Source organism: Phoca vitulina, unplaced genomic scaffold (assembly GCF_004348235.1).
Source record: "Phoca vitulina isolate PV1807 unplaced genomic scaffold, GSC_HSeal_1.0 scaffold44, whole genome shotgun sequence".
NCBI lineage: Eukaryota > Metazoa > Chordata > Mammalia > Carnivora > Phocidae > Phoca > Phoca vitulina.
In genome coordinates this window covers 13,153,535-13,180,640 of record NW_022589747.1, presented here as the reverse complement: position 1 = coordinate 13,180,640, position 27,106 = coordinate 13,153,535, and the positions used below count along the sequence as shown (strand labels likewise).

At 43.9% G+C, this 27,106-nt stretch overlaps 1 protein-coding gene and 1 non-coding gene across 2 annotated transcripts in view; one reads left to right on the top strand and one right to left on the bottom strand.

Moving 5' to 3' along the window:
• The window catches only part of RALA (RAS like proto-oncogene A), a 76,179-nt gene extending 72,552 nt beyond the window's left edge, over nt 1–3,627 (top strand). The window contains exon 5 of the mRNA XM_032430471.1: nt 1,631–3,627. Within this exon, the coding sequence (XP_032286362.1) occupies nt 1,631–1,753 (123 nt within the window). The 3' untranslated portion in view covers nt 1,754–3,627. The remainder of the gene's footprint in view (nt 1–1,630) is intronic.
• A 22,250-nt stretch (nt 3,628–25,877) lies between these two features.
• On the bottom strand, nt 25,878–25,983 carry LOC116648575. Its single transcript, XR_004302545.1, has one exon. It is a non-coding gene; the product is annotated as a U6 spliceosomal RNA (small nuclear RNA).
• Between the last annotated feature and the right edge of the window lie 1,123 nt (nt 25,984–27,106).

The window sequence follows — 27,106 nt, the reverse complement described above, 5'->3', positions numbered from 1 at the left end:
TCATTGTTTCAGGGCCTTTCAGTGAAGTGCTGGGAAATGTGTATTATTAAAGAAAACAGATCATGAGAGCATACTGTTACTTCTAATTCAGTTTTAGCCTTCAGGATTTTCTGCGTCTCTGACTTTGTACCTTCTCTCTTACACTGAGGGCTAACCTACATTAGCATGCTTGCTCTCTTATCCTATCCTGCAACGTATATATAAGATTGTGCCCTGTTCCTATTAACAGCTAAATTACAAAGTGAAGTTTAAGATTGGTCTTGTTTTGTTTTTTATTTGTTGAGGTTTTGTTTTTATTTTTATTCTTAGCTTCTATTCTGAGATGTATATTCCGTATGCTGTGTTTGAAAGTCTCTTGAGTTCTTTCCTCTGTATAATTATGTCACCAACTCTGTGTGTAGTTCGTCTTAATTTGTTTTAGTTTGATTTTCAGTCTTTGGCAGCTGCTTTTTTGTGTTTAATTTCATTTTTTAATATGTAGAACAGTTAGCTGACAAAGTAGAAGTTGTATAATGAAGCATATTCAGACACGCCTCACTGTTCCATGTCCCCTGTTCCCTTCATCCCGAAAATAATAGTAGTGTTTGGTTTATCATTTCATCATTTCTGTTTCAGATGCAGGCAAATCCACATAACTCCTGCAGGTAGCTCTCTACCTACGCTTTCCAGCACCTCGCTTTTTCAGTTAGCCTTTCCTTTAGAGAGCTAGAAGCACACCGGCCATTACATAACATACATTTGTTTACTTACAACAGTCACAATGCACAAGCTAACTAGAATTTTTGAAATCTTTGTTTTCCGTTGAGTTCTTAATAAATCGGTGTGGTGTCACTTCTTACTTCATGCTTACGAGAAAAAGAGATAAAACAGAAGTAATAACTGAATTTTTTTAATTCAGAATTTTAGAGTACAGACCATGAAAGTTATTCATCCAGTCATCATCCACATACTCATAACTCTTTGTGTACGGTGTGAGCCCATGTCCTTCTAGACCCTTGTCTGTCTGCCCTCAGACATTTGTTAGTGATACTTAACTTCTGAGTTGTTACACTAGTCATTTTTAAATTATTATGCTAACAGCTCTCATTTGCCAGTTTCTAGACATCAGACAGAATTGATAAAATCTCAGCTATGTTGCAACAAAGAAAATTGTTTTCTTAGTACCTGGTATCAAAACGATAAAGGAAGCACTCATTTTCCTCAGCTTTGTTTCTAAAAATGGAGCTGAAGGAAAACAAGATATTAAATACAAATTTTATTAAACATAAATTAATTACCTTTAAATATGAATTGGTGAAATACATTCATTAATTGTATAAACGGAATCCATTGAGTTGTAACTTTGGAACTGTCATCATTTGTAGTGCTCTTGTCTTCTTTATCTTGAAAATTGGGATGGGAAGATTAGGTTATGTGATGTGACCAATTTTACCGAAAAGTGTAACTCAGAAAATTTCCCAGTATACTTGGAGAAGGAGACTGGTTTTGTGCTGTCTCCTCCCTCTACTCCCCAAACAAGAGGTCTTAAGTAGTTATTCTTAGTTAATTCCCAAGGCTTACTGCTGTGGTTCCAAGAAGTACCAACCTCATATTATCTGTTGGCTTTATTTCCCTGTTTTCTTCTTTCTAGGTATTTTTTGATCTGATGAGGGAAATTCGAGCCAGAAAGATGGAAGACAGCAAAGAAAAGAATGGAAAAAAGAAGAGGAAAAGTTTAGCTAAGAGAATCAGAGAAAGATGCTGCATTTTATAATCAAAGCCCAAACTCCTTTCTTATCTTGACCATACTAATAAATATAATTTATAAGCATTGCCATCGAAGGCTCAATTGACTGAAATTACTTTAACGATTTGGAAATTGTTATGTATCACTAAAAGCATGAATTGGAACTGCACTGAAAGTCAAATTCACTTAAAAAAGAAATCAATGTGGCTTCGCCGAGAAGCACAGTTCAACTTCTTTCGTAATTGCCTACATTTATCGCGGTCCTGAATGTAGCGTGTCGGCTTGTGTTTCGAGGGCAGTCTTTCTGGAACTGTTAGAGCTGAGACGGGGTGGGGGGATGGGAGGAAAGGCTACTTCCTCTGGTTTATTATAAAGCTTAAATTTTATATCATTTTAAAATGTCTTGGTCTTCTACTGCCTTGAAAAATGACAATTGTGAACATGGTAGTTAAACTGTACCACTTTTTTTAACCATTGTTATGCAAAATATAGAAGAAAAGTGATTGGCATGATTGTTGCGTATAGTTAAATTGAGAGTAATTCATCTGTGAACCTGCATCGGTTACCTGGTGATTCACGTGGAAAAGTGGTGTGAACTTGGACATGGAAATTTTTGAATATGCCTTAATTTAGAAACCGAAAAATGCCCGGTGACATCATTCTGGGTGTGTCCTCACTGGTGCCGTGGGCCCGTCGCCCCGTGTGTCCTGTTGAGAGCATATTTGCCTGGTACGGAGTACAACTTTTGTGTAGAAGGTTCATAAAACATAAGCATCTGCTAGGAGTCTGTCCAAATGTAAAATGTGTGCCATACTCTGGTTCTTGAACGCAAGGGTCCAGAGCAGCTTGATTACTTTTAATTAACTGTAAGGTAGTTTGCAATGAAGGGCCAGCATATACTTGTAAGATAATTTTAGACCGTGAGGGTTCAGCACAGTCACGTTTCAGTGATCCCTCTTTTTCTCTAAGATGCCAGTCCCTGGAAATCCCTTTCTGCAAGCGGTGAGCATGTGTTAAGCTGTTGGTTTCTCTGGACCAGGGCACAGGAGAAAGGTCATTACTGCTGCTGCATTGTGCGCTGGGACACTTGGGGAAGGCGGGCGTGCTGGCCTCCTGTTAATTTCTCAGTCTATGCTCAGGAGGTGACAGCTTGGCTCTGGGAGAGTTTTCAGGAGTCTCTCTAGTCCGCATTCATCAGCAGAACACCAGAGCCACATTTTCCTGACGCTAACACCGGGCAGTCGACCCCGAGGGTCGTGCAGAAAGCCTGTTTGGTAAATGCAGGCCACACATGGGCTTGTGTCACCGTTGGGTGGTGCGCCCACTGGAAGAATTCTAGCGTGCTATTGGGGAACGTAAATTCAACGAGAAATACACCGCTGCCCAGATTTTTCTTCTCTTCTTCAGACTGGGGCTAAGACAGTTGATGCAACAAAGTTCATCTTTCTTTTTTGCTCAGTCCTAATTTCAACAAGTCAAAGATGTGTTCAGGCATTCCAGGTAACAGGTGTGTACGTAAAGTGAACAAAAATAGGCTTTTTAGGAACTCCGCTCTTTAGGTATTACATCTGACTTGTCATGTTAAATATTTGTCCTTAAAGGGTTTGAGATGTACATCTTTCATTTCATATTTTTCATAGGCTATGCCATGTGCAGAATCAAAGTTACCAATGTAACACCGGCCCCGCGGGCCCAGCGATCTCCATGTGTACTCATTGCAGTCTTATTTAACCAGGGGTCCTAACCACTAACATTGTGACTTTGCTTTAGACCTTTCCTCTCCTGGGTACTGAGGTGCTATGAAGCAAACTGACAAGGATGCATCACATGTCAGGCTGATGCCACTACCCGATTGGTTTATTTGCAATTTGAGCCATTTAAAGACCAATAAACTTCCTTTTTTTAAATGCTTGTAGTGTTACTTGATGTTTACTATATATATATATATATATATATATAACACGTAACATTCAGACTTACCAACCTGGGCATCTTTACAGGAGATTTTATTTTATTTTATTTTATTTTATTTTTTTTTTTTTTTTTTTTATTTTAAAGATTTTATTTTATTTATTTGACAGAGAGAGAGAGAGACAGCTAGAGAGGGAACACAAGCAGGCAGAGTGGGAGAGGGAGAAGCAGGCTCCTGGCTGAGCAGGGAGCCCGATGCGGGGCTCGATCCCAGGACCCTGGGATCATGAACTGAGCCGAAGGCAGACGCTTAACGACTGAGCCACCCAGGCGCCCCTACAGGAGATTTTAAAACAGCTAAATTCCTGGGCACCTGGGGGGCTCAGTCAGTTAAGCGTCTGCCTTCAGCTCAGGTCATGATCCCAGGGTCCTGGGATCGAGCCCCACGTCGGGCTCCCTGCTCAGCGGGAAGCCAGCTTCTCCCTCTGCCTCTGCCTGTCGCTCCCCCTGCTTGTGTGCTTTCTCTCTCTGTCAAATAAATAAAACCTTAAAAAAAAAAAAAATAATAACGCTAAATCTCCTTTGCTCTCAGTGTAGGGCTTTCTTTTGGGTAACGCCAGATTCCCCAGATGATTAGCATCGGTGCTCGGCGGCAGCCCGGGCTCAGACAGGGGAGAATCCCATGTGCACAATTGCAAGGAAGATACCCGTATGTGGTCATGAAAGTCACACTGTGTGCAGTACTTTTAGAATACTACTGAAGTCCAGAATGACTAGGGGATGGCTTTATACTCATATTCTGATCAGAATGATCCCCACAGATCATTTAATTTCCAAATTGTGGCAGGAGTCACCACCCTGCTACCATCTCATCAAGCCTCAGACCATTCATTCTCCCTCACATCGGATGTCTGGTGGGAAATGGTGGCGTATTAACTGTCAAACAGCCTGTGGGTTAGAAACGATCTGGCCCGATTTTGACTGAGCACTACTTTTTCAAAATCCAGTTGATTTTAATTTCTTACTTAATTCATGAACAGCGCCAGAATGAGCACGTTTGAGTTATAATCGGCATAGTTTTAACCTCACTGAACCCATTTTTAAAAAGATTTTATTTTGGGGGAGAGAGTGAGCGTGCATGTGCGGGGATGGGGGGCACAGAGGGAGAGAGAAGCAGACTCCCCGCTGAGCGTGGAGCCCAACTCCGGGCTCAATCCCACGACCCTGAGATCATGACCTGAGCCGAAACCAAGAGTCGGACACTTGACCGACTGAGCCCATGGACCTATTTTTAACACCAATGTAGGGTATGCTGTTAAATATTACATACCAAACAAAGGTTAGATTAAGTTACAGTCTTAAACTAAATCAGAATGTCATGTCTCAGAATTGTGCGACAAGGACGTAAAACTTAATATTTGGCAACCTTATATTACCACCTTTAGAGTAAAACCATCAAAACATTTACCAAAAGTTCCCACAAGGTTTTCAAAACAATCCTTTTGATTGAATCCAGTGTGATAAGTCTCCTTCAGCAAATTACTTTGGAAGTCAAGAGTGGCATGTCAATAGAGGTCTTCATGCCTTTCCTTTTCAGTAGATATGTGTGTGCCCACTTGTGGGCACTGCTGGGAATATAACAAGGGGAAGGACAGACATGAGTGAGGGGCGACTAGAGATTCTCGCTGAAGAAAGGACCTCTGTGCCCCATGCAGAAGGAGGGAAAGTTAAAAAAAAAAAAAAAAAAGATTAGGTCTACTTACTCTAAGCTAGACCCCCTATGATTGGGGATCTCAGATGGGGTCCCATTTCTTATGATTGTCAACATAAAATAATCATAATAAGGGGCACCTGGGTGGCTCAGTCGGTTGAGCATCCATCTCTTGATCTCAGCTCAGGTCATGATCTCAGGGTCGCTGAGTTTGAGCTCCGCATTGGGTATGGAGCCTACTTAAAAAGATAATACAGGGGCGCCTGGGGGCTCAGTCATTAAGCATCTGCCTTCGGCTTGGGTCATGGTCCCGCGGTCCTGGGATCGAGCCCCACTTCAGGCTCCCTGCTCCGCAGGAAGCCTGCTTCTCCCTCTCCCACTCCCCCTGCTTGTGTTCCCTCTCTCCCTGTCTCTCTCTCTCTGTCAAATAGATAAATAAAATCTTTAAAAAATAATAATACTAATATAATAGCAAACTGCATCCTATATGCCACATACTGTATATATGTATTTAATGTTCATCCTGCGAGGCAGGTGCTATCACTAACCCCTTTTTTGCGGATGAAGGAACAGGCCAAAGAGCAGTTGAGTAACTTGCCCAGGGGAGCTTTGGCCATCTGCATTCTCAGTCTTCGCAGAACACCGTTTCTGGGGGGCAGGCAGGGCCGGGGGCTAATCTGATAGAAGAACAAGATGGCTTTTAGCAAAAGCCCCAAAGAGAAAACAAACAGCTGAAGCCTTTAGGTGCCCTCGAGCACCCAGGAGGAAGCGCTCCGAAGGGCAGAGTGTTCCAAACAGCCAAGAACCAAGAGTGTGTTGAATGGAAGGGAAAGGAGTGGACAGATCTGAAAGCTAACATCTCCGGGGCCCCCCGCGGCAAGGAATTTCAGGCTGTAGCCCCGGGAGTTGTCTGTGGACTGAGCTTGGCAAAGGATGCCCGACGTGGTGGAAAGATCCTCAGATGTATTTTCCAGAGTCCTAGAAGTTGGCTTAGAAAGGGCCAGAGCCACCATTCATTCCATCGGTCTTATAGGCCGGCAGGGGGAGGAAATTGCCCAAGATCACATGAGTCACGTAAGAACCAGAATTAGAATGCGCGTGTTGGCTTCTGACTGCAGCTCTTCCGATCGTTCACCTTTCCAACTTGTGGGTGGTGCTGAGGGTGCTTTACCTGGAGACAGCGCGGGAGAGACGGACGGAGGCTCCCAGAACCCGGCAAGCTGACGCTGCAGGCCGGCCTCCGTGGCTTCTCCGTGGCCTTGAGGAGCTCCCACAGGCCTCAGGTTCTTGGTTGTAAAACAGGCAGTCACTGCCTACCTCCTGGGATGATTGTGAGCATGGCCCAGAGAATACACTATTTTTACTACAGGGCATACATCTTTTAAAGGCAGAGGAAGGTTCTAACCGTGCCTGGCCCCCTGTCCTTAATAAAAATCGTGTCTGTGTGACGTTCTGTTGGGCACTGATTAATCCAGGCGGATACCTCCTGAGTCCATGCATTTCGTGCTGGCATGTGAGAATAAAAGGAACTAGGACACTTGGAGAAGGAGCCAGAGACTCAGGTTATCCCGCATCTGTACTCTCTGAATCTTAGCACTGAAGGGACCCTCCGATGAGAAGGCACAGGGACTGGGAAGTGAAGTCTGCAGGGACCAGTGACAGGTGCGATGTCCTAGCAGGAGAGGCAGAACCCAGGCAATCCTGCACGGCGGGCTGAGCCCCGCTTCACGCCTTTCTGTCCCACTCTGATACCCCATGAAAGTCAGGAATTCCTCCCAGCGAGGCCTGAGGACCGTGGAAGGGAGGACAGGTCAGATGCAACTACTGGTTCCTCATCCTCACTGGAGCACTGGGGGAGGGGCAAACTCAGGGGTCCCTAACGTGGCCATGGATATTCTCTGTGGCTCCTGATATGAACACTCCCGCTGAGAGGAGCCGTTCGTCGGTACACTGGCCCGTTGACTGAGTCTGGGGCGATGCAGTCATTCAATGTTTTGACCCTTGGTTTGCAGGAAGCATGCAGTTGAGCACTGCTGAAGAATTTCATTCCTGAAGAATTTTTTTAAAAGATCTTATTTTTTACGTAGTCTCTACACCCAACCCAGGGCTCGAACTTACAACCCTGAGATCAAGAGTCACATGCTCCACTGATGGAACCAGCCAGGCGCCCCCTGAAGAATGTTTTTTAAGCAACCCAAGGTACCAGGTCCAAGAGTTTGTGGGGTTGAACTAGCATGCCCAACTTCATAGGCTCTGAGTAAGGTTGCATTTTGGGAAGTCTGGGGTGGTTCACTGGCTCAGGCCACTAAAATCGAATAAGCTGCCTTCGCCTAGATCCTCCCTTTGGGTGGTCAGCTTGCAATCACAAAATCGCATCAGTGAAGCAAGCAGGTGAGAAGGCACATACACATATGTGGACACGCCATACCTTGCCTCGCTCTCATCTGGCCCCCAGCATACAACACTCCTGAAATGCCGCAAATCTCAGAAAAGCAACAGTAAATGCAAAGATCAGCTAAGTAAGTTATGAAACCTAAGTCACGGTTTTACGTATTTATTCTGAGACAGAGTAACATGCAGGAGCTCGACCCATGCAGGACTTGGAAAGGCCAGCCCCAGCCCGTACCGAATCCAGGTTACCCCCTGTCCCCCCACCCTGCCCCACTGGGTGTCTGCCAAGCAGAGATGGAAACATTCAAGACACTCAGCAACTGCTTTGTCTTTTTGCTCCTCTGCTGGGTCACCGTCCTGGTGCCAAAGATAAAGGTTTCCAGGAGAGGAGGGATGAGCCTTCTGAGGCTATCGACCATGTGGGCCTTGGAAGGCCATGCTGTGATGGTCAAGGTCTGCATGTCTCGGCAGCACACTGTGCTTCTAGAATGGAAACCTCTAAGCGGGAAACAAGTTCCTTTTGTTCCAAGACAGACCGTTCGTTCGTTTGTTCGTTCGTTCGTTCATTCATTCATTCATCAAACATAATTCTTCATTCTTCTCCATCTTTACCACCTCCATTCTCATCCAGGCTAAATGATTTCACCTGAGCTGTCCCGACAGCCTCCTGCTTTCTCACCGTAGCCACCTTGCTCCCCTCCTAACCCCACCCAGTCCATCCTGGATACAACCATCAGAGCAAAGGTCAGACCTGATCAGGTCCTCCCTTTGCCTAAACCATCTCATTAACTTCCAAGTCTTTTTTAGGATAAACACAGAACTCCAAAAAAAGATGGAGTCGGCTGAAAAACACCCCCTCAAAGATGTCTATGTCCTCACCCCCCAGAACTTGCGAATAGGTTACTACCTGACGTGGCAAAAGGGACTTTGCAGGTGTGATGAAGTAAGACTCTTGAGATGGGGGATCATCCTGGATTATCTCGGTGGACCCAGTGTAATCACAAGGGTTCTGATAAACTAGAGGCCGAAAGGTCAGATGTAAAGTCAGAGAAGGAGTTAGGACAACAGAAGCAGAGCCAAGCAATTCAGTGCCATGATCCGCCCCACCCTGGATTATAAATTCAATGAGTTAGCAACAGCGTTGCTTTTCCTTACCATCCCATCCCCCAGGGCAGCACACAGCCTGGTACATATTAATGCTCCACAAGCTTTTATCACTGGACTGGATGAGGTTGGCCCACAGATAAAACAGCCTTGGGGAGCCTTCAGACCAGAGAGGAGGCAGGGTCTATGGCCGGCGGCAAACAACAGAGGAAGTGCTATTGAAGTGTGAAAAAGTCCCGTGGGAAGAAAAAGTGGGGTGTCACGAAGTCACTCCTATCCATGGAGCTGTGTTGTCTGTTCAACTTTTTATTACAGAAAAACTTAGTCATTCTTAGGAGTAGAGAGAAGAGTAGGACAGACACCCGCCCACACCCTCTACCTTCCATTCAGTTTCATTAAGTAGCAACATTATGCCCATTTTTTTCATCTTTTTCCCAAAACTACATTTTTCTTTCTGGGATATTTTAAAGTAACCCCAAGAAATTATATCACTTTACCCATAAGTACTTCTCTTTTGTTTCTGAATATTTTAACTTTTTTTTTAAAGGAGATATCCATTTATATTTATTTATTTTTTAAGTAATATCTACACCCAACATGGGGCTCAAACTCATGATCCCTAGATCAAGGGTTGTACGCTCTACGGACTGAACTAGCCAGGCGCTCCCATTATTTCTGAATATTTTATTTTATTTTTTTAAGATTTTTTATTTATTTATTTGAGAGAGAGAATGAGAGGGAGAGAGCATGAGAGGGGGGAGGGTCGGAGGGAGACAACAGACTACCTGCTCAGCAGGGAGCCCAATGCGGGACTCGATCCTGGGACTCCAGGATCAGACCAGAGCCGAAGGCAGACGCTTAACCGACTGAGCCACCCAGGTGCCCAATTTCTGAATATTTTAAAACAAATTCCAGCTATTATGTCATTTCACCTATGAATACTTCAGCATGCGCCTTCAATAGGTAAAGATGATTTTTGTTCATCACACCTAACAAAATTAATAATAATTCCTTAGTATTACCTAATACCAGTCTATATTCAAATTTTTGCTGTTTTCTCCCCCACCCCCCAACAGTCTCTTCGTTTGTTTCTATTGGGATCCAAATACAGTCCACACGTAGTATTTTATTGCATGTTCAAGTCTTTTTTTTTTTTAATATTTTATTTATTTATCAGAGAGAAAGAGAGAGAGAGCACAAGCAGGGGGAGCAGCAGAGGGAGAGGGAGAAGCAGACTCTCCACCGAGCAGGGAGCCCGATGCGGGCCTCGATCCCAGGATCCTGGGATCATGACCCAAGCTGAAAGCAGACGCTTAAGCGACTGAGCCACCCAGGCGTCCCTCAAGTCTTTTCTTTTACAAATTTTATGTTACAGTAATTTTAGATTTACAGGCCAGTTGCCAAGATTGGACAGAGTTCCTGTATGTCCCTCTCCCAGCATTACCCGGTCACACTTGTCACAAGGAATAAATTCACACTGGTACACAAGAGTTAAGCTACAGACTTCGTGGGATCTCACCAGTGTTCCCACTCTTCCCGTGTCACGTTCTAATCCAGAATCCACACTGGACTTAGTCTCATGGCTCCTCTGTCCCCTCCGGCCGATGACAGTTCCTAACAGAGATGAGCTGGAAGCATGTGGCCGCAGGGCCCGTGGCACAGAAGGCACCGTCAGTGTGAGACCCCCTAACCCTCACCGGCCACGTGTCTGAATCCCACTCCTCTTCACCGCCCTCAGCTGGTAGGCAATCGACATAGGGAACAGTGGGTCTTACATTCAGAAGTCACGTGGTTGTCGGCCAAGGCGTGGGGAAACGCGCACATCTCGGAGGGTGATTTGGAAGGATCTAGTAAAATAGAAAAAGCATGGGGCGCCTGCGTGGCTCAGTCCGTGGAGCGTCTGACTCTTGATTTCGGCTCAGGTCATGATTTCAGGGTCGTGGGACCGAGCCCTGTGTCGGACTTCGCACACAGCGCAGAGTCGGCTTGTGATTCTCTCTTTCTCCCTCAGCCCCATCTCTCAGTCTCTCTCTCTCCCTCCCTCCCTCTCTAAAATAAATAAAATCTTAAATAAATAAATAAGTAAATACATAAAGCACACACCTTAATGTTCACAACATTCCCTTTCTCTGTACCTTGCTAAAGAAACACTCCCATGTGTGCCCAGAGCCCTGTTCGGGGCAGTTCCTGGCTGCACTGTTCGCTGGAGAAGCACTGGGAAACACCTGGATGTCTAGGACCAGAGGTGTGGCTAAACATAACCTAATCACACAAGGCAAGGCTTTTACAACAGTGTGAAGGAACAGACCAGAGATATCTATCGGCATTAAGAAGCTCTCTAAAATATCCCCAATTCAAAAATGCATCTTGCACTGTGATACAAACAGTATAACGTTTTTGTAAAACCCATATAAAAAACAGCACCATATACATTCTGTGAGTTTGTGTATCTTGAGAAAAGTATTTTTTTTTTTAAATCTAGGTGAGGGCGCCTGGGTGGTTCAGTTGGTTAAGCGACTGCCTTCGGCTCAGGTCATGATCCTGGAGTTCCAGGATCAAGTCCCGCATCGGGCTCCCTCCTCAGCAGGGAGTCTGCTTCTCCCTCTGACCCTCCCGCCTCTCATGCTCTCTCTATCTCATTCTCTCTCTCAAATAAATAAATAAAATCTTTAAAAAAAAAAATCTAGGTGATATGCCTCAAATACATAATGATGGTCATCCCTGGGAAGGTGGTGGAAAAGGAAAGGATTTGGGGGTTTAAACTTTATCGAATTTATTTTATTATTTTTATTTTTAATTTTTATTTTTTAAAAAATTTTATTTATTTATTTGACAGAGAGAGACAGCCAGAGAGAGAACACAAGCAGGGTAAGTGGGAGAGAGAGAAGCAGGCTTCCCGCTGAGCAGGGAGCCCAATGAGGGGCTCGATTCCAGGACCCTGGGATCATGACCTGAGCCGAAGGCAGACGCTTAACGACTGAGCCACCCAGGCACCCCTATTTTACTATTTTTAAATAAAGAACGCATTCATGTGGGGTGCCTGGGTGGCTCAGTCAGTTGAGCATCTCCTTTTTTTTTTTTTTTAGACTTTTTTTCTTTAATATTTCATTTATTTGTCAGAGAGATAGAGCATAAGCACAGGGAGTGGCAGGCAGAGAGAGAAGCAGACTCCCTGCTGAGCAAGGAGCCAGATGCGGGACTCGACCCCAGGACCCTGGGATCATGACCTGAGCCAAAGGCAGATGCTTAACCGACTGAACCACCCAGACGTCCCGAATATCTGACTCTCGATCTCAGTTCAGGTCTTGATTTCAGGGTCGTGAGTTCAAACCCTGTGTTGAGCACGGAGCCTACTTCAAAAAAAAAAAAAAAGGATGCATTCATGTACTACTTACATGGTTGAAACTAATGTTTTTTTTTTTTAAGATTTTATTTATTTATTTGAGAGAGAGAGAGAGTGAGAGAGAGAGTGAGAGAGGGGGTGGGTTAGAGGGAGAAGCAGACTCCCCGCCGAGCAGGGAGCCTGATGTGGGACTCGATCCCGGGACTCCGGGATCATGACCTGAGCCGAAGGCAGTCGCTTAACCAACTGAGCCACCCAGGCGCCCTGAAACTAATGTTTTTAAGTATATGATTACATATATCCAACAAAGGCCTTGTATCAAGAATATGTAATGAACTCTTAATATATATATTAAAGAATATATAAAAAACTCAACAGTAACAAACAAACTCCAATTAGGAAACAGACAAAAGGCATAAACAGGTATTGCACTAGCTGGCAAATAAACACATGAAAAGGTGTTCAGCATCATTAGCCATTAGAAAAAATGCAAATTAAAGACAGTGTCAAGACAATGAAAAGGCAAGTCACAGACTGGGAGGAAATATTTGCAAAAGACACATCTGTTAAAAGACTGTTATCCAAAAACACACAAAGAACGCTTAAAATTCAACAATAAGAAAACAACTCAATTTAAAAATGGGCCAAAGACCTTAACAGATACTTCATCAAAGAAGACATAGGGCTGGCAAATAAGCATATGAAAAGATGCTGCACATCATAAGTCATCAAGGAAATGCAAATTAAAACAACCAGATCCCACCACCCACCTATTAGAATGGCCAAGATCTAAAACACTGACAACACGAAATACTGGTGAGGATGTGGAGAAGAAGAACCCTCCTTTGCTGCTGGTGGGAATGCAAAATGGAACAGCTACTTTGCAAGACAGTGTGGTGGCTCCTAGAAAACTAAATATGCTCTTGCCACACAACCCAACAATCAGGTTCCTTGGTATTTACCCAAAGAAGTTGGAAATTTTCATCTACACAAAAACCTGCACTTGGATGTTTATAAGCAGCTTTATTTTTAATTGCCGAAAATTGGAAGCAACCATGATGACCTTTGGTAGGGGAATGGATGAATAGATTGTGGTACATCCAATCATGCAATATTGTTCAATTCTAAAGAATTAAGTGCATATCACTAAGTGAAAGAAGCCAGCCTGAAAAGACTACATATTGTATAATTCCAACTAAATGACACTCCAGAGAAGGAAAAATTATGGAAATAGTTAAAAGATGAGTGGGTTGCCAGGGTTTAGAGAGGAGAGATGAATAAACAGGCAGAGCACAGAGGATTTTTAAGGCAGTGAAAATATTCTGTGTGATACCATAATGATGGATACATGTCATTATACATTTGTTCAAACCCATGGAATGTACAACACCAAGAGTGAACCCTAATGTAAACTATGGATTCTGGGTGATAATGATGTGTCTGTGTAGCTTCACCAATTGTAATAAATGTACCCCGCACTCTTGTGGAGAATGTTGATAATGAAGGGAGCTATGCATGTGTAGGGGCAGGGACTGTATGTCTCTTGATTTTGGTGTGAAACTAAAACTGCTCTAAAAAATGAAGTCTATTTTAAAAAACATGGAGGGGCACCTGGGTGGCACAGTTGGTTAAGCCTCTGACTCTTGATTTTGGCTCAGGTCGTGATCTCAGGGTTAGGAAATCAAGCCCCGAGTCGGGCTCCGTGGTCAGTGTAGTCTCCGTGAGATTCTTTCCCTCCCTCTCCCTCTGCCCCTCCTCCCACCCCACCCCCACTTGCATGCATGCTCTCTCTCTCTCTCAAATAAATAAATACAACTTAAAAAATAAATAAATAAAAATAAAAAATAAAAATGCATGGGAAAAAACCCTCTCTATTTGCAGACGACATGATTTTGTATATAGAAAATCCTAAGGAGGGGCACCTGGGTGGCTCAGTCAGTTAAGCATCTGCCTTTGGCTCAGGTCATGATCTCAGGGTCCTGGGATCGAGCCTGGCATCAGGCTGCCTGCTCATCGGGGAGCCTGCTTCTCCCTCTCCCTCTACCCCTCCCCACTACTTATGCTCACTCTCGCTCATGCTCTCTTTCATTCAAAAAATAAATAAAATCTTTTTTTAAAAAAAGACAAAAAACAACAGAAGAAAAATATATAGATAAATTGGACTTCATCAAAATTAAAATTGTCTGTGCTTCAAAGAATACCACCAAGAAAGCACAAAGAATGGAAGAAAATATTTGCAAATCATAAATCTAAGGGACTTGTATCTACACTATATGAGAAAACTCCTACAACAATAAAAAGACAAATAACCCAATTTAGAAATGGACAAAGGATTCAAGTAGACATTTTTTCCAAAGAAGATATGCAAAAGACCATAAGCACATGAAAAGATGCTCGATGTCTCTAGTCATTAGAGAAATGCAAGTCAAAACCACAGTGAGGGGCGCCTCACTGGCTCAGTTGGTGGAGCGTGTGACTCTTGATCTCAGGGTTGTGAGATCAAGTCCCATGGTGGGTGTAGAGATTACTTAAAAATAAAGTCTTTAGGGGCACCTGGGTGGCCCAGTTGGTTAAGCACCTGCCTTCAGCTCAGGTCATGGTCCCAGGGTCCTGGGATCGAGTCCCACATTGGGCTCCCTGCTCAGTGGGGAGCCTGCTTCTCCCTCTCCTCCTTGCTTGTGCTCTCTCGCTCTTTCTCTCAAATAAATTAATTAGATCTTTTTAAAAATAAATAAATAAAAATAAAATCTTTAAAAAAAAACACCCACAAAAACCACAATGAGATCCTACTCCTCACCCACCAGGATGGCTGGAATCAAAAAGACAATCACAAGGGCTGGTGAGGATGTGGAGAAATCAGAACCCTCATCTAGTACAGCTGCTTGGGAAAACAGTTTGGCAGTGTTACAGGATTTCTTTTCCTGTAGTGCCTGGGGTTCTTGGTCACGCAGCTTCGAAGAATGAAAAGATAGACAAAAGAGTGGTGGACAGCAAATCAAAGTTTATTGAGCAAAAGAATAAGTTTATTGAGTGATAGTACAAAGCTCCCAAAGAGGGGGGGGACCCAAGAGGGTTGCCTCTGGATTTTCTAAGTCTAGGGGGTATTTATGGGCTTGTGGGAGGGCTGTTCTAATCTGATTAACTGTCCATGCACATCCAATCAGGTTGTTGTCATCTATCACATGGGAAAGGGTGGGGGGCTCCTTCCAGTGTGGTGTAAAATCCTTTTAAGGTTGGTTTCCTCTTAGGGCAGGGGTCTCTTTTCCAGGCCTGCCTTTCTTCCAACTATGCTTCATTGGCAGTTCCTGGAAAGGTTAAACACAGAGTTACCATAGAATCTGGCAACTCCATTCCTAGGTACATACCTAAAAAAAAATAAAAACCTAGATCCACACAAAAACTTCTATGTAAATGTTCATAGTAACATTATTCAAAACAGCCACAAGTAGAAACAATCGATCAATTCATACTAGCCAATGAATTCGATCTATAAGGTAACCAAGCAATTCTATCAATTCATCATAGCCCAAAGTGGAAACAATGGGGAAATGGAGAAACAAAGGTGCTACATCCATTCCATGGACTATAAAATGAATAAAGTCCTGATTCCTGCTGCAGCCGGGATGAACCTTGACATCATCCTCAGTGAAAGAAGCCAGAATACAAATGGCTAAATAGATATGATTATAAATATTAGATGATTCCATTTGTATGAAATGTCCAGAACAGGCGAATCTCTACAGACTGAAAGCCGATCGGTGGTTGCCTGGGGCTGAGGGTTGGGGAGAAATCGGGAGTGAGTGCTGACTGGTGGAAAGTTTCTTTTTGGGGTGACGGAAAGGTTCTGATTGACTATGCTGATGGTTGCAGAAGTCTTTTACTACATTAAGATCTTGCCACTGAACTGTGCACTTTAAATGAATGGTATGTGAATTATATATCCCTCAAGCTGTTACCTTTCAGATGAAGACTGCATGCTGTACGAGTCCATTTATAGAACATTCCCCATCTAGAAACGGGTGGGTGTGAACACAAAGAGGCAGCAGGAAGTTGTTTCAGTGATGAAACAGATCTGTATCTTAAATACAAGAATTTCTATACAGATCTATAGAAGTAGCAAACACAAATGAATGCAAGGGTTTTTTTATTTAAAAAGTGATGAAAAGTGGGGCACCTGGGTGGCTCAGTTGGTGAAGCATCTGCCTTCAGCTTAGGTCATGATCCCAGGTCCTGGGATGGAGCCCCGCATCAGGCTCCCTGCTCAGCGGGGAGCCTGCCTCTCCCTTTCACTCTGTCCCTCCCCCTGCTTGTGCTCGCTCTCTGACAAACAAATAAATAAAATCTTAAAAAAAAAAAAAAAAAGTGATGAAGCGTGAATAAGGCCTGTAAGTCTAGAACAGTCTTGTGCCAATGTCAATTTCCGGGAGTGAGGGGAAGGGTACACAGGACTCTCTGGCTAATTATGCCGTGTCCTGCGAGCCTATAATTATTCCAAGATAAAAATTTTAAGATAAAATAGAATTTTCCAAAACTGGAATTCTCTCGCTCCTGAGAAATGATGAGTTTGTAAAAGGTTGTGTGACTCCTTGTATCAGGATGGCAAAAAATATATAGTTAGTTCGTCCAATGGCCGGCAATTGGAAAGGCTTTTCTAGAGCAAAACTTGGATCTGCAGCTCTACAAGCCAAGGGACCCTCCGTGGGTTTCCCAGGCCTGCGTGTGTGATCTGGAATGTGGAATTCTCCCAGAAGTGCCTGGAAGCCCTCGGGGGCTCCAGGTGACCCAAAGCTCTTTATCTTCTGAGGCTGACACAATAGCTCAGTTCAGCTCTCCCTGAGCAAACCCAGCCCCAGCCCCAGCTCTTACGTAATGAAGCTGGGGGTAGACAGGGAGTGGGGGAGAGGCTCTTTCCAGAAACAACTCTGATAAGAAACGGAGCAACTTCCAGCTCCAGGAGCCATTTGAAGATAGAGACCAAGTCTTACTTTTGAATTTCCCCCCAGTGCCTTGCCCAAAACAGGAGAAACGCCTTCTGGATGAAGACCTGTTAAAGTTCCCTCTCAGTCCCAGTGGGTCTCAACTCTGGCTACACATTAGAGCTTCTGAAACATCTGCCATAGTTCCACACCAGAGCAGTTAAATCAGATTTTGTTCTTGTTTTTCTTGCTTTCCGATTTCACAGCATCCTCAATATCATTCTTCCATCGCCCTCCTGGTGAGCTTCTGAGGGACGTTTCTTATGATGACCCTCAGTAGAGGACAGAGCTCAATCCCCAGCAGGATTCAGTTAAATGTGATTGCCAGTTTGGGGCTTATCTAAGCGTCCATCAATTTGTTGTCTCTATTTTAGTACATGTGTCGGCAAGCCCTCTTGCTCAACTATAGACCCCAACCATTAAAATCAGAAAGAGACAAGACGGCTTAACTCCTGCTCTCACTGAAACCCATGGTTCTTATTTCTCATTGCACTTTCTTGAGGCGTTGAAGATGTTTTGCAATGACGGGAACATTCCAATTGCCAGGTCAGGAAAGCCCCCATAGCAATGGAATACCTAGAAGACCACCCCCCCCCCCCGACAGGTCCCCTTCCCTGCCCATGATCACATGCTGAACACAACCCTACCACCCTCACCAGGGATCACTGGCTCTCTGCCTGCTTTGTTGCACCTGCCCTGGCTACCAGCACCCGAAATAAATCTCTCCCTTTCTCTTTTCCAAAAACCTTGTCTCTTGACTTATTGGCTTGTCTTGAGACAGGTCTATCTGAGTTTGGTCGGCAACAGCGTTGGCAAACCCAGCCAGGAGCTATGCTTTCGATTTGTCCAGCTCCCCCCTCCCCCCGCCGGGTTTTCCTGGGCAGATGGCCTTGGCCGTGCCAGGGCTCACCCGCTCCATTCCTGGGTTAGCGCCCGTTCCAGATCGTTAGGTAACACGTACGCATAGAAAGCACAAACCCCAAAGAGCAAAAGTTGTACAGTGAAAAGGAAGTCAACTTCCCACCTTGGATCCCCAGAGGCCACCAGCTTATGTTTTCTCCGGACAACGCACACATATACTCCTAATAGAGATGTGTCTTAGATGATCGAACTCTCCTGTGCTTTTGGTGTGCTATATATGGTTCTAGAAAGGAAGATACCTTTAGGATAGGCTGCACTCTGTCTACATCGCAGTGCATATTTGTGTAGTAAAAGCTCTGTTTCTCAAACTTATTTGAACCCAGAATTCTTCTTTGGGGGAGATTCTTTTTTTTTTTTTTTAAGGTTTTTTATTTATTCATTTGAGAGTGAGAGAGAGCACAGGCGGGGCGGCAGGGGGGGAAAGCAGAGGGAGAGCGAAGAGCAGACTCCACCCTGAGCAGGGAGCCCAATACTGGTGGGACTTGATCCCAGGACCCTGGGATCATGACCTGAGCCAAAGGCAGCCGCTTAACCGACTGAGCCATCCAGGCGTCCTTGGGGGAGATTCTTTTTTTTTTTTTAATTTTTTATTGTTATGTTAATCCCCATACATTACATCATTAGTTTTAGATACACTGTTCCATGATTCATTGTTTGTGCATAACACCCAGTGCTCCATGCAGAACGTGCCCTCCTCAATACCCATCACCAGGCTAACCCATCCTCCCACCCCCCTCCCCTCTAGAACCCTCAGTTTGTTTTTCAGAGTCCATAGTCTCTCATGGTTTGTCTACCCCTCCGATTTCCCCCCTTCATTCTTCCCCTCCTGCTACATTCTTCTTCTTTTTTTTTTTTTCTTTCTTAACATATATTGCATTATTTGTTTCAGAGGTACAGATCTGAGATTCAACAGTCTTGCACAATTCACAGCACTTACCAGAGCACATACCCTCCCCAGTGTCCATCACCCAGTCACCCCATTCCTCCCACCCACCCCCCACTCCAGCAACCCTCAGTTTGTTTCCTGAGATTAAGAATTCCTCATATCAGCGAGGTCATATGATACATGTCTTTCTCTGTTTGACTTATTTCGCTCAGCATAATACCCTCCAGTTCCATCCACGTCGTTGCAAATGGCAAGATCTCATTCCTTTTGATGGCTGCATAATATTCCATTGTATATATATACCACCTCTTCTTTATCCATTCATCTGTCGATGGACATCTTGGCTCTTTCCACAGTTTGGCTATTGTGGACATTGCTGCTATAAACATTGGGGTGCACGTACCCTTTCAGATCCCTACTTTTGTATCTTTGGGGTAAATACCCAGGAGTGCAATTGCAGGATCATATGGTAGCTCTATTTTCAACTTTTTGAGGAACCTCCATACTGTTTTCCAGAGTGGCTGCACCAGCTTGCATTCCCACCAACAGTGTAGGAGGGTTCCCCTTTCTCCGCATCCCCGCCAACATCTGTCATTGCCTGACTTGTTAATTTTAGCCATTCTGACTGGTGTGAGGTGGTATCTCATTGAGGTTTTGATTTGGATTTCCCTGATGCCGAGCGATATTGAGCACTTTTTCATGTGTCTGTTGGCCATTTGGATGTCTTCTTTGGAAAAATGTCTGTTCATGTCTTCTGCCCATTTCTTGATTGGATCATTTGTTCTTTGGGTGTTGAGTTTGATGAGTTCTTTATAGATTTTGGATACTAGCCCTTTATCTGATATGTCATTTGCAAGTATCTTCTCCCATTCTGTCAGTTGTCTTTTGGTTTTCTTGACTGTTTCCTTTGCTTTGCAAAAGCTTTTTATCTTGATGAAGTCCCAATAGTTCATTTTTGCCCTTGCTTCCCTTGCCTTTGGTGATGTTTCTAGGAAGAAGTTGCTGCGGCTGAGGTCGAAGAGGTTGCTGCCTGTGTTCTCCTTTAGGATTTTGATGGACTCCTGTCTCACATTGAGGTCTTTCAACCATTTGGAGTCTATTTTTGTGTGTGGTGTAAGGAAATGGTCCAGTTTCATTCTTCTGCATGTGGCTGTCCAATTTTCCCAACACCATTTGTTGAAGAGACTGTCTTTTTTCCATTGGACATTCTTTCCTGCTTTGTCAAAGATTAGTTGACCATAGAGTTGAGGGTCCATTTCTGGGCTCTCTATTCTGTTCCATTGATCTATGTGCCTGTTTTTGTGCCAGTACCATACTGTCTTGATGATGACAGCTTTGTAATAGAGCTGGAAGTCCGGAATTCTGATGCCACCAGCTTTGCTTTTCTTTTTCAACGTTCCTCTGGCTATGCGGGGTCTTTTCTGGTTCCATACAAATTTTAGGATTATTTGTTCCATTTCTTTGAAAAAAGTGGATGGTATTTTGATGGGGATTGCATTGAATGTGTAGATTGCTCTAGGTAGCATTGACATCTTCACAATATTTGTTCTTCCAATCCATGAGCATGGAACGTTTTTCCATTTCTTTGTGTCTTCCTCAATTTCTTTCATGAGTATTTGATAGTTTTCTGAGTACAGATCCTTTGCCTCTTTGGTTAGATTTATTCCTAGGTATCTTATGGTTTTGGGTGCAATTGTAAATGGGATCGACTCCTTAATTTCTCTTTCTTCTGTCTTGTTGTTGGTGTATAGGAATGCCACTGACTTCTGTGCATTGATTTTATATCCTGCCACTTGACTGAATTCCTGTATGAGTTCTAGCAGTTTTGGGGTGGAGTCTTTGGGATTTTCCACATAAAGTATCATATCATCTGCAAAGAGTGAGAGTTTGACTTCTTCTTTGCCGATTTGGATGCCTTTTATTTCTTTTTGTTGTCTGCTTGCTGTGGCTAGGACTTCCAATACTATGTTGAAAAGCAGTGGTGATAGTGGACATCCCTGCCGCGTTCCTGACCTTAGGGGGAAAGCTCTCAGTTTTTCCCCATTGAGAATGATATTCGCTGTAGGTTTTTCATAGATGGCTTTTATGATATTGAGGTATGTACCCTCTAAACCTATACTCTGAAGAGTTTTGATCAAGAAAGGATGCTGTACTTTGTCAAATGCTTTTTCTGCATCTATTGAGAGGATCATATGATTCTTGTTCTTTCTTTTGTTAATGTATTGTATCACGTTGATTGATTTGTGGATGTTGAACCAACCTTGCAGCCCAGGGATAAATCCCACTTGGTCGTGGTGAATAATCCTTTTAATGTACTGTTGGATCCTATTGGCTAGTATTTTGGTGAGAATTTTTGCATCCATGTTCATCAAGGATATTGGTCTGTAATTCTCCTTTTTGATGGGGTCTTTGTCTGGTTTTGGGATCAAGGTAATGGTGGCCTCATAAAACGAGTTTGGAAGTTTTCCTTCCATTTCTATTTTTTGGAACAGTTTCAGAAGAATAGGTATTAATTCTTCTTTAAATGTTTGGAAGAATTCCCCTGGGAAGCCATCTGGCCCTGGGCTTTTGTGTTTTGGGAGATTTTTGATGACTGCTTCAATTTCCTTAGTGGTTATAGGTCTGTTCAGGTTTTCTATTTCTTCCTGGTTCAGTTTTGGTAGTTGATACATCTCTAGGAATGCATCCATTTCTTCCAGGTTATCTAATTTGCTGGCATAGAGTTGCTCATAATATGTTCTTATAATTGTTTGTATTTCTTTGGTGTTGGTTGTGATCTCTCCTCTTTCATTCATGATTTTGTTGATTTGGGTCATTTCTCTTTTCTTTTTGATAAGTCTGGCCAGGGGTTTATCAATTTTGTTAATTCTTTCAAAGAACCAGCTCCTTGTTTCGTTGATCTGTTCTACTGTTCTTTTAGTTTCTATTTCATTGATTTCTGCTCTGATCTTTATTATTTCTCTTCTCCTGCTGGGTTTAGGCTTTATTTGCTGTTCTTTCTCCAGCTCCTTTAGGTGTAGGGTTAGGTTGTGTACTTGAGACCTTTCTTGTTTCTTGAGAAAGGCTTGTATTGCTATATACTTTCCTCTTAGGACTGCCTTTGCTGCATCCCAAAGATTTTGAATAGTTGTGTTTTCATTTTCATTGGTTTCCATGAATTTTTTAAATTCTTCTTTAATTTCCTGGTTGACCCGTTCATTCTTCAGCAGGATGCTCTTTAGCCTCCATGTATTTGAGTTCTTTCTGACTTTCCTCTTGTGATTGAGTTCTAGTTTCAAAGCATTATGGTCTGAAAATAGGCAGGGAATGATCCCAATCTTTTGGTACTGGTTGAGACCTGATTTATGACCTAGGATGTGATCGATTCTGGAGAATGTTCCATGGGCACTAGAGAAGAATGTGTATTCCATTGCTTTGGGATGGAATGTTCTGAATATGTCTGTGAAGTCCATTTGGTCCAGTGTGTCATTTAAAGTCTTTATTTCCTTGTTGATCTTTTGCTTAGATGATCTGTCCATTTCAGTGAGGGGGGTGTTAAAGTCCCCCACTATTATTGTATTGTTGTCGATGTGTTTCTTTGCTTTTGTTATTAATTGGCTTATATAATTGGCTGCTCCCATGTTAGGGGCATAGATATTTACAATTGTTAGATCTTCTTGTTGGATAGACCCTTTAAGTAGGATATAGTGTCCTTCCTCATCTCTTATTACAGTCTTTGGTTTAAAATCTAATTTGTCTGATATAAGGATTGCCACCCCAGCTTTCTTTTGGTGTCCATTAGCATGGTAAATGGTTTTCCACCCCCTCACTTTCAATCTGGGGGTGTCTTTGGGTCTAAAATGAGTCTCTTGCAGACAGCATATCGATGGGTCTTGTTTTTTTTTTTTTTTAAAGATTTATTTATTTATTTATTTGAGAGAGAATGAGAGACAGAGAGCATGAGAGGGAGGAGGGTCAGAGGGAGAAGCAGACTCCCTGCTGAGCAGGGAGCCCGATGCGGGACTCGATCCCGGGACTCCAGGATCATGACCTGAGCCGAAGGCAGTCGCCCAACCAACTGAGCCACCCAGGCGCCCTGGGTCTTGTTTTTAAATCCAATCTGATAGCCTGTGTCTTTTGATTGGGGCATTTAGCCCATTTACATTCAGGGTAACTATTGAAAGAGATGAATTTAGGGCCATTGTATTGCCTGTAAGGTGACTGTTACTGTATATTGTCTGTGTTCCTTTCTGGTCTATGTTGCTTTTAGGCTCTCTCTTTCCTTAGAGGACCCCTTTCAAGATTTCTTGTAGGGCTGGTTTCGTGTTTGCAAATTCCTTTAGTTTTTGTTTGTCCTGGAAGCTTTTTATCTCTCCTTCAATTTTCAATGACAGCCTAGCTGGATATAGTATTCTTGGCTGCATATTTTTCTCATTTAGTGCTCTGAATATGTCCTGCCAGTCCTTTCTGGCCTGCCAGGTCTCTGTGGATAGGTCTGTTGCTAATCTAATGTTTCTACCATTGTAGGTTACATATCTCTTCTCCTGAGCTGCTTTCAGGATTTTCTCTTTGTCTCTGAGACTCGTAAGTTTTACTATTAGATGTCGGGGTGTTGACCTATTTTTATTGATTTTGAGAGGGGTTCTCTGTGCCTCCTGGATTTTGATGCCTGTTTCCTTCCCCAAATTAGGGAAGTTCTCTGCTATAATTTGCTCCATTATACCTTCTGCCCCTCTCTCTCTTTCTTCTTCTTCTGGGATCCCAATTATTCTAATGTTGTTTCGTCTCATGGTATCGTTTATCTCTCGAATTCTGCCCTCGTGATCCAGTAGTTGTTTATCTCTCTTTTTCTCGGCTTCTTTATTTTCCATCATTTGGTCTTCTATCTCACTGATTCTCTCTTCTGCCTCATTTATCCTAGCAGTTAGCGCCCCCATATTTGATTGCACCTCATTAATAGCCTTTTTGATTTCTACTTGGTTAGATTTTAGTTCTTTTACTTCTCCAGAAAGGGTTTCTCTAATAACTTCCATGCTTTTTTCAAGCCCAGCTAGTATCTTTAAAGTGATGATTCTGAACTCTAGATCTGACATCGTACTAATGTCCGTATTGAGTAGGTCCCTGGCAGTCGGTACTACCTCTTGTTCTTTTTGTTGAGGTGATTTTTTCCGTCTTGTCATTTTGTGCAGAGGAGAATAGATTAATGAGAGAACAAAATGCTAGCAGGGTAACAACGTCCCCAGAAAATATACTCTAAACAAATCAGAAAAGACCTTCCAGAAAGTGGTCGCTTTTCTGTTCAGAGAGTTGTTGCTATTCTTTTCTTCGATCTCCTGTTGAGTTTGTAGGTGTTCAGAATGGTTTGATCCCTATCCAGCTGAATTCCTGGGACCAGACGAAATCCAGGTCTCCTACTCCTCCACCATCTTGCTCCTCCCCCAAGGAAGTATAGCGTTTTGAGCCAGTGCTGAGTGTTCTTGTTGTTGTTGTTGCTGCCCTGGGGGTGTTTCAGCCATTGAGAGCTACCTGAGGGGCTGCCATTGCTCGTTGCATTGCAGAATGAATAATAGCAGTTACACTGAACAGTTCTTTGGAGAGACAATGCACGGAACATGTGGTAGGCTGAATAAGGCCCCCGGGGACACCGACGTCCAAATCCCTGGCACCTGCGGTGGGGACAAGTCGGGGCTCGCAGGGCCACTTGGGGGAGATTCTTAAAGACAACATCCAGTACTGGCATTTTCTGACACTGCATAGAGGCGAATGCTCATGGGGCAGGGTCATATTTGATAAATTAGCTAGCGTGTCTTCACCCCTGGTCATTCCTGGGCCTTTGTGACTTTTCCCCTACGAGGGCATAAGCTGTAGCATTCTGGGCTCACAACCCAAGAGAAAGGAGGGGAACAGCCACACAAAAATGTCAATTCTGGGTGTCTGGCTTTCAGATTACATCTTTGAGACAAAAACATGAGAGATAAAGCTTTTGAGTTTCAAAAGTCAAAGCCCCAAGGGACTCAGGGCAGACAGTTTATGGCAGAAATCATAGATTTGGGTGAATGCAAGGGAGTAATTTTTTCCCTGCCCTGGAGAAAAAAGTCAGAGGAGCAGAGAGAGATGAGGCACTGGTGAGTGCCCCCGAGAAGGAGAGGAGGTGACAGAATCCCCAAGTAAGTTTGAAAACCTAAAAGCAAAAGGACCTGTCCTCACTTCCCCGTGGTAACTCTGACGGGAAACCAATCCCCATGGTGAAATCCCAAGTCCAAGACGGCACAAAGTGTATTAGTTGGAACTGGGCTCTGCTGCTATGGGTAGACTCTCCACAAGAAAGAATTTATACACTTTGAAATTTCTTTCTTTTTTTTTTTTAAGATTTTATTTATTTATTTGACAGAGAGAGACACAGCGAGAGAGGGAACACAAGCAGAGGGGGCAGGAGAGGGAGAAGCAGGCTTCCCGCCGAGCAGGGAGCCCGATGCGGGGCTCGATCCCAGGACCCTGGGACCATGACCTGAGCCGAAGGCAGATGCTTAACGACTGAGACTCCCCGGCGCCCCGAAATTTCTTTCTTTTTAAAAAAAAATTTATTTGAATTCTAGTGTAGTTAACATACAGCGTTACCTTAGTTTCAGGTGTACAACATAGTGATCCAGCATTTCCATACATCGCCTGGTGCTCATCACTGACAAGTGCCCTCCTTGGTCCCCTTCACCTGTTTCCCCCCGCGCCCCACCTCCTGCCCCCTGGTAACCATCAGATTGTTCTCTATAGGTAAGAGTCTGTTTCTTGGTTCGTCTCTCTGGGTTTTTTTTCTTTCCCCTTTTCTTATTTGTTTTGTTTCTTAAATTCCACATATGAGTGAAGTCATATGGCATTTGTCTTTCTCTGACTGGCTTATTGCACTTAGCATGATACCCTCTAGATCCATCCATAAAAATATGGAACACTTCACGAATTTGCATGTCATTCTGGCTCAGGTGCCATGCTAATCTTCTCTGTATCATTTCCAATTTTTAGTATGTCAAAGCGAGCACTGAAAATTCTTTCTTTTGTTTTTTTAAAGATTTCATTTATTTGAGAGAGAGAGAGAGCACAAGAGCAGGGTGAGGGGCAGAGGGCTGAGCAGGGAGCTCGATCCCGGGACCCCAGGATCATGACCTGAGCCGAAGGCAGATGCTTAACCCATTGAGCCACCCAGGTGCCCCTGAAATTTATTTCTCTTTAAAGTAGAAGTCCAGGTTGGCTGTCCAGGGCTGGAGGGGTGCTCCACACTATGAAGACCCCAGGCTCCTCTGCGTTGCTGCTTGGTCTCCCATGGCCTCAACATCAGAGTTCAAGTTCTGGGCGGCAAGAAGGAGGAAGAGACAGTGACAAAGCAAAGGGAACCCACATGCTGTTTCCTAAGAAAGGGCTATGGATGTTCCTTCGTCACAGTCACTTAACAGGAGCTTAGGCGCCTGTTATTATGGGTTGAATGATGTCCCTCAAAAAGATGTTGAAGTCCTAATCCCCATACCTGTGAGTATGACCTCATTTGGAAATAAGATCTTTGCAGATATAATCAGGTTCAGATGAGGTCATGAGGGTGGGCCCTAATCCAACATGACCCATGGCCTTGTAAGAAGAGAGAGAGACACAGACACTGGGAGACACGTAGGGAGAAGACAGCATGTGATGCTGGGGGCAGACATTTCTCTACAAGCCGAGGAACTCACAGAATGGCAGCCCCCAGCAGCAGAAGCTGGAAGAGGCGAGGAGGGTTCGTCTCCTAGAGCCTCCAGAGAGAGGGTCCTGTGACACCGTGATTTCGGAGCTCTAGCCTCCAGAACTGTAACACAATGAAGTTCTGTTGTTTGAAGCCACCCAGTCTGTGGGACAAAGTGGACAATAGGGAGGCACGGTGGCTTCTGAGTGGGATCATGACATGAGGAAAGTTGTTCTAAAGAGACTATCTCCCCATTGTGCCATTACAATACTTAGCGACTGATACAGGGGCCAGCAGGGGCCGGATCTTGAAGGACCTTGAATGGCAGGCTTCGGAGTCCTCCGAGGGTGGAAAATACCCACCATGAGGTGCCGTCATTTACTCTTTGAGAGGATCCTGAGACAAGGTCATGCGCAGAGGGAAGGCCATCAGCAGACCTTTCTAGGCTCCTGCAGT